Below are 7500 nucleotides of genomic sequence, written 5' to 3'. Positions count from 1 at the left end.
TTTTTTCTGTCATATTTTCTTCTGGGCTGAGTTTTATGTATTTTAGACAGATACAGAGGATCTGCCATCTGACAGATAGCTTTTTCTGGTTTTTTTTTTTTTTTTAAAAACAAAAACAAAAAAAAAAAACCAGCAGTGGGTTATTGTGACATCATGTCAATGAGAAGGACAGACTGGTTTCATTGAGGGAAAAACACATTAGTTTACCATTAGCATCACTGCCAACTATGCGGATTGGATATCTTAGCCCTGCTGTTTAAAGCTAGCTTAGCGCACAGTTTAGCCTTTCTCTGATGTTGCATTGTGTTGCCTTTGGCAACGTGCGTTATAATCAAAAGCGGCAAAACACACAGCTGACTTTTTTTTTCTTTTTTTTTTCCCCCCGCTTCTCTTTCGGGCCGATTTACCAGCTGACCGCTGGTATGCAGTTGGTCATTTTTTACGAGGCTAGACAGAGGTTATGGCTCTTACAAAGCGCCCGTTGGTTTAATATTGGCCAAACTCAATTCTGAGGACTTTCTAAATGTTTTCAGTCGAGATAGAATGTCAACAAACCTCACTTTAGCATAATCGGGGGGGGGTGCTGATTGTTACAAGGAACAAATGAATCTTAGGAAGTCTATTGGAATCAAAAATGATCCAGTGTAGTGGATCCTCAGGACCGGAGTTGGAAAACGCAGCGTTCCGTTGGAAAACGCAGCGTTCCAAGCCAAGCCCTTCACCACCACAAAATGTGGCTCGTTAGGTTTAAAAAAAAAAAAAAGAATAAATAAAAAAATAAAAATAAAAATACCCATCTAGACCAGACAGTTTGAACTACAAACCCCTTGTTAAAGAAATATACATATATATATATAAAAAACCTTTCAGCTGAAAACTTTCATTTAAAAAAGCACCTCTTTTTTCCACACTATATACTGGGGGGGGGGGGGGCACTTTGAGCCCAGGCTTCATAATAACATTAATAAAAGACATGAAATATTCATGAGGGAGGTAGGGACGGGGAAGCGTGTCATAGCCCAGGGAGCTGCGCGCATTGTGGGGATCTGGCAACGCGCCGTGGGCTCTCCTCTCAATAATACATGGAGAGAATGCTAGCGGCCTGGGGCGCCGCCGTTTAGCAATAACAGCAGGTGCGAAGAGGGGTGGGGGGGGGGGGGGGGGTTGCGCAGAGGGAGGGGAGGAGCCTACGGGCCACGCCTCAGGAGGTCCAACACCACCGGCACGGAACCGCTAACCTCATTCAGACTCCAGGAGGGACGCCGCTGGTCCCATTTAATACTGCGAAACAGGGGAAGAGGCCGGCTCGGCTTCATGGAGGGTTACCGAGCTCTCAGGGCAGGGTTTTATTAACTCTGCACAGACGTGTCTCGCCGAGCTAACCCAGGGTTTTCACGAGAACCTGTCGTAACACAGCCCAGGTGCGACACGTCGGGCAGGTGGTTGAGGGTGCAGCGCTCCAGGGTGGAGTCAACTGTCCAAACAGGGTCATCATTCAGCTATTTATTTATTTTTTTTTTTTTTAAAAGGGGTCTTCTGTGAGTGTGAAGAGCAGTTCAATGTACTAGAGCTATGTTTACTTTCTTTTGTCTTTGGCGTGCAGAAATGCACATGATGGCGTGGACTACAGAACTGAAGCTGTTAGCATTATGAAGAAAAACACAGAGGTTTCTATGCTACGTTTGATTTCCTCAGCTCTTTGACAAGTCTCAGTGACTTTTCCCAAATGCAGGTTTATCGGTCATATCCAAGACTGATGTGTGGTATGTGTGTATGTCGTGTGTGTGTGTGTGTATGTCGTGTGTGTGTGTGTCTGGGCTCTTACCTTCTGGACTCTCCTCCTGTACGTACGTTCCCGTCAGGTACCTGTGCACCAGCGCCGACTTCCCGCTGGCCAAATTACCCACAATACCCTGGAGGGGGGGGGGGGGGGGGTTGTCGTGAGGGACGGGTCATAAAACAAACAAAATATGACCACTACAATCACACACAACAAACTTCCACAAACAGGCAGGTCTGCTATGGTCCCGTTTGGACTGTGGAGCCAAGCTGTGGTGTTTTACAAAAATAACGGAAGTTTCAAACACAACGTGATTTAAAAGGTGGCACCCGCCTTGCACGTTCGCGTCAGGGGCCGGCGCGAACGACACAGGCGTCTGCTGTGTCCGTGCTGTCCTGAGAATCTGATGAGTTATTTTGCCTCCTTGTTTCGCGAGGGATCTGTTTTCTTTTTTTGGATCTATAAATATTTAATTGCTGACAGTTTGCGCAGAACATCTGCTCGGGCAAGGTAAACAAATAAATAAGTCAGAGACGGCCCGTCTCCACGGTAACACGGCGATTCGGGTTCTGAACGGGCCGTGTTAAAAATGACGGCGCGCTCCAAACGTGCTTAGCTATTAGCATTAGCGTGAGACACTGGGACCGACCTGGGTTTAAATCCTGCAAAGGAGCTTCTGGAGTGTGTGTGTGTGTGTGTGTGTGTGTGTGTGTGTGTGTGTGTATGTGAGTGTGAGTGTGTGTGTGTGTGCGTCTGTGTGTGTGTATGTGAGTGTGTGTGTGTGTGCGTGTGCGTGCGCGTGTGTCTGTGTGTGTATGTGTCTGTGTGTGTGTATGTGAGTGTGTGTGTGTGTGTATGTGCGTGTGTGTGTGTGTATGTATATGTGGTGAAAGCTTGGACATACCACTTTGAGTTCTGGTACTGATCGGCTCAAGGTCCATTCCTGACTGTTCACAAAGGCATCTGGAACAGAAACACAGAGAGAGAGAGAGAGAGAGAGAGAGAGAGAGAGCTTGTCAGTATTTGATGAATGAACTTCATTTACGCTATAAACTCTGAACTGCTGCAAAGGTCAACTTTCAGGCTGGTGTTTAACCTTCATATCTCTGTTGTGAGAGAGCTCTGTGAAAGACAAAGTGTGTCTTTCTGTCCGTTTCCACCTGAACCCCAAAAACTGTCTGACTCAGTGAACAACCACTGAATCGTCCGCTGCTACCCCCAAAAATGACTGAACGCTGATCGACAAATCAATGGGTAAATGCTGAATTATCTATAGAAGTGATCATGAGAAGTCGGGGACAGTCTGCCAGAAACAACAAGCTTATTCAGAGTCTGTGTGCATTCTCATCACTGCAGTCCCGAGAGAGAGAGAGAGAGAGAGGAAGATGAGCAGATCTGTCTGACAGATCAGACAAAGGGAGAAAAAGGGTCATATAGATATAGAGAGAGCGAGAGAGAGAGAGAGAGAGCGAGAGAGGGGAGGGTGAGGGGGAGACGGGGGGAAAGAGGAACTTGAAGGTGAAGAACTCATTAAAAATGACAGGGATTGAACTCCTTTGCCAGATGATCGATCTCGCCCCGTCGCCAACGGGTAAAACAATGTTTAAGATTATTAGGATAGCCCAGGAGCCGATCGATTGGCACTCCACACGCAGGAGAGCCCCACGCCGAACGATAATGCTCAGCAGAGCAACACAACACAATGCAACGCAACGCAACGAAACGCAACGCAACGCAACGCAACGAAACGCAACGCAACGCAAGGCAACACAACACAACGCAACAAAACACAACACAACGCAACACACAGTGTTCAGCGCAGGGCTCCGCTCACTCCTATACAGCAGCGGAAACGTTCAGTTTACTCTCCTCCACACAACACGAGCGTTAAGGCGACAGAACAATGCCAGTTTAATTACAGCCTGTACCACGGGCATGCGTCCCACACGCCGTCTGATCCTCCTCTGTTCCAAGCCCTGCAGAACAAAGCCGAGAGCTGGCGCAAATCCGCATCCGCGCTAATGCACGCCACACATATATGCTACGCTACGCTACGCTACGCTGTTCACGAAACGACACTGAGGCTAGTTAACGGGGAAGAGAGGGAGAGTGGGCCATAGTCTTAAAACATCAGCAGACATGAAAGAGGGTAAACCACGACGATTTAAACCCGAAACTCAGCCAGATCTCCACGCGAACCAGCTCCATTTCCACCGAAGCCAAGGCTGTTTAGACTGAAATGCATTTACGATCAGCGAAACCACGTCTCAATGACTTGGCTACACAAGCCCCTGTTTATACACAATGCCTCCACTGTTTCTTCACTCTTAACGTAATGCCCAGTGAATACGGCGTAATATTCAACATATCTACTCTCTGTGGTTCTACAATAAACAGTCAGCGATTTCTCAAGAGACTCCTCCACACACACACACACACACACACACACACACACACACAGGATTTCAGCACGAGCCATTTGACAGTGAGATTGATCAAGTGGAAAAAGAAAACAGTGGCTCAGGGGAATGGGTTTGCGTCCCAGCTATGTCACTGATCTGACTGTGTGTGTGTGTGTGTGTGTGTATGTGTGTGTGTGACAGAGAGAGAGAGAGAGAGCGAGAGAGAGATATTTCTTCTTTCAGCTAGAAAGAAATAAAACACAAAGACTGCAACGAAGACTGAAAATGCCCCCGCCCCCACCCACCACACCCACCTACCACAGCTAAAGGAAAAGAAGAATTCTCTTTTTTCTTTTCCCTTCCGTGAAATCTGCTGTCAGATTTGAGAGTTTGAGAGTGCAGTGCCGTTCAGTCCAATCCAATCTGCTTCAACTCAAACTCCAAGATTTGGCTTAAATAGCTCTAGAAAGCACCACAGTTGAGACAGACACATTACTCTTTCAGTACAGTAAAGTCCCGCTGTGTGTGCGTGTGTATGTGTGTGCGTGTGTATGTGTGTGTGTGTGTGTGTGTGTGTGTGCAGACAGAGCCAATCAGACGTAACAGCGAAAGCTGCAGGATGCAGGCAGCTGGCTGGGCCGACTTTAATCGCTATGACAACCACTGACAGCACGAGAGACAGCGATGGGGATGATGGATCTGCCGATGCGTCTTCCCTGCCGCAGAGCGACGGGCAATCTCAATGTCATCTCGCATATCTCTCCCCGGTCTCATTTCCGTCTCACGTCTCATTGTGTCTCGTGAGCGGCGCTGACATCAGCCTGCTGTTGTGCTCAGGTCACATTTACAGACCCAACTCAGTGAAACCACTTAACATGGGCCAGGATTTCAATGGGACAGAAACAGAGATACCTCTGAACCATCAGACGCACGACTGCTAAGATGCATGCAAGACAAACCCTTTAAGGGTCTCGATTCAATTCAGTTTTATTTTTACTGTGCTTTTTCATACCAGACAGTGTCAGAAAGGAGCTTTACAGGACAGCAGGCCCGAGAGGCTAAGGCGACGGTGGCAATGAAACACTCGTAATGACTGAAATAGGAAGAAACCTTGAGAAGACTCAGAAGAGGGAACCCACCCTTTTCTGCTGATTGAGGCACAGATTATGTTCAAAAGCAAACTCCTAACTGAAACTGATTTAGAAACATATAAAATCAGTTTTTTTTATATACATAAACTATAGCTTGTATACAGTAACAACCTGGAGGCTTGTATGCAATACTCACCTGTTTTTGTTTTTTTGTTTGTTTGTTTTTTGTTTGAGAAGATGACACACACTCCATAACTGCTCAGGCTTACGTCTCCATTCCCAAATAATTATGGATTAACACACCCACACACACACACACGAGACTAATCATAATCCCAGATGCAGAGGAAATTGGGCTTAAAACCGTTTTAACGTGTGTGTGTGTGACAGACACAACACTACACTCCACAAAGACAGCTGTCACACACCCTGATGACAGACGGATGGGGAGTTCCAGCAATTTCATCAAAACACATTCAAAAAAACGGATCACAGACATTCATCAAAGTCAAGCTACAGCACCAGTTTAAAAAAAAAAAAGATTTATATTGGCTGATCATGTTATGCTGCTCAAAAAACCCGACTGGTTTGTGTTGGGTTTTAATGGGCTGAGGTGTTGGGCTGGTACACCAGCAGAGAGCAGGGAGTTGACTCTAGCTTCAGCTCCAGCGTTAAGGAGCCTGACTAAGCAACAGCAGGCGACGGTGTCTGTCCGCTGTTAATATTTCATCTGACACAGCAGCTGCTGAGCGGGAGATCCATTCAGACCCATTAAGACTAACAAATGAACTTCTCATTAGACAGAGCAGTTATACTCCCTACATTCACAAAACCTACACTAAGATATTTACATTAATTAGACTGATGTCAAGTCGAGTTCTGTGTGCGGTTCTGAATCAGTGCTGATTATTATTTTTCTTTCTTTCTTTCGGAACAGAAATGCCGCATGTCCTGATCTTGGAATTTAATCTTCTCGGAATCTAATTCTACTGGAGCAGCAGCTGGCAAAGAGCATTCTAGAACGCAATGATCTCACAATGCGTCAACCTGACAACCGTATTTCTCAAGTCATTCTGGAATGCGATGACATCACGATGCCATTCTGATGACTATACTTCTGTGAACACTGTGACATGCAGTGACATCACTGCACTCTCATCTCTGAATTTATGAACATCGTTACATGAAACTCCGCCTCAAAAAAAACAGACATGCTCCCACACCTATCTAAAACCAGTAGAGTTCTCTCAAGAGCTGTACCAGTATCCTTGTGTGACCCTGTCAGATCTGGTTCCAATAAATCTCTCAGTCTAGCACATCTGTGGTGCTAGTCTGTGAGCTATACCTCGCTATAGCAGCAGCTTGCACCCAGTTCAAACATACAGAATCTGCTCGGGCCTGATAAGGAGATTAGGATCATTTCCATGGAGATTAGATCATATTCAGGCTGAACGAGAACCGCAGGAGAGAGACAGGCCGCGTTTTACGAGCTCCCTGGGTGTATGTTGCTATTTCAGATTTTTAAGGGTGTGTGTGTGTATATGTGTGTGTGTGAGTGTGAGTGTATGTGCATGAGTGCATGTGCATGCGCTTGTTGTACCAATATTACTGAGACTCTGTCCCTCTGTGTGTATGTGCGTGTGTGTGTGTGTGTGGTATTCCACTAAGCAAGCCATTCACCCCTGTTGTTTCCCATGACCCGCCAGCCCTCCCACCCCCACAGTCTGGGCCGCAATCCACCAATCAGAGCGCAGAGCCGACACTCAGTCACTCACCATTTCAGAGATGTTTCAGCATAAGGAAAAAAGGCAAATTAAGTGTATCTACCCAGGAGAGAGAGAGAGAGAAAAAAACAAAACAAAGGAGGGTGTGAACTGTGTGTGTGTGTGTGTGTGTGTGTGTTAGACAGACGACACAGTGGAAAACGGACAGATGCACAGGAAAGAAGAAACCAGGAGAAGAAGAAGTATTATCTATAATAAGACAGCAGTGGTTTCCTGATGACTTGGTGGGGGCAGTTATCAGGGACACTGTCACTCCTTCCCACGCTTCCCCCAGCACCCCCCCCCCAACTTTGAGAACAATTTAACCCATATCCGTGCACCCACTCACAGACCTCTCTGAACACACACATACACACACACACACACACAAACATGTCCCCTAAATCACTTTTCCACAAATACACTCTGATGCATAAATCCATTTTTCTGTGCAATTAACCTGC

General features: G+C 46.4%; 1 protein-coding gene across 4 annotated transcripts in view; it reads right to left on the bottom strand.

Annotated features, from left to right (window-relative positions):
• The window catches only part of agap1 (ArfGAP with GTPase domain, ankyrin repeat and PH domain 1), a 140494-nt gene that overhangs the window by 72218 nt on the left and 60776 nt on the right, over nucleotides 1-7500 (bottom strand). For all 4 annotated transcript variants that reach the window (XM_030781150.1, XM_030781151.1, XM_030781152.1 and 1 more), the window contains exons 2-3: nucleotides 2685-2743; nucleotides 1826-1913 (exon numbers count right to left, since the gene is read on the bottom strand). In XM_030781150.1, coding sequence (XP_030637010.1) covers nucleotides 1826-1913; nucleotides 2685-2743 — 147 coding nt within the window. The remainder of the gene's footprint in view (nucleotides 1-1825; nucleotides 1914-2684; nucleotides 2744-7500) is intronic.

This window comes from Chanos chanos, chromosome 8 (assembly GCF_902362185.1).
Source record: "Chanos chanos chromosome 8, fChaCha1.1, whole genome shotgun sequence".
Classification (NCBI taxonomy): domain Eukaryota; kingdom Metazoa; phylum Chordata; class Actinopteri; order Gonorynchiformes; family Chanidae; genus Chanos; species Chanos chanos.
The sequence above is the reverse complement of the archived record's forward strand: the minus strand, read 5'-3'. Positions and strand labels throughout refer to the sequence as shown.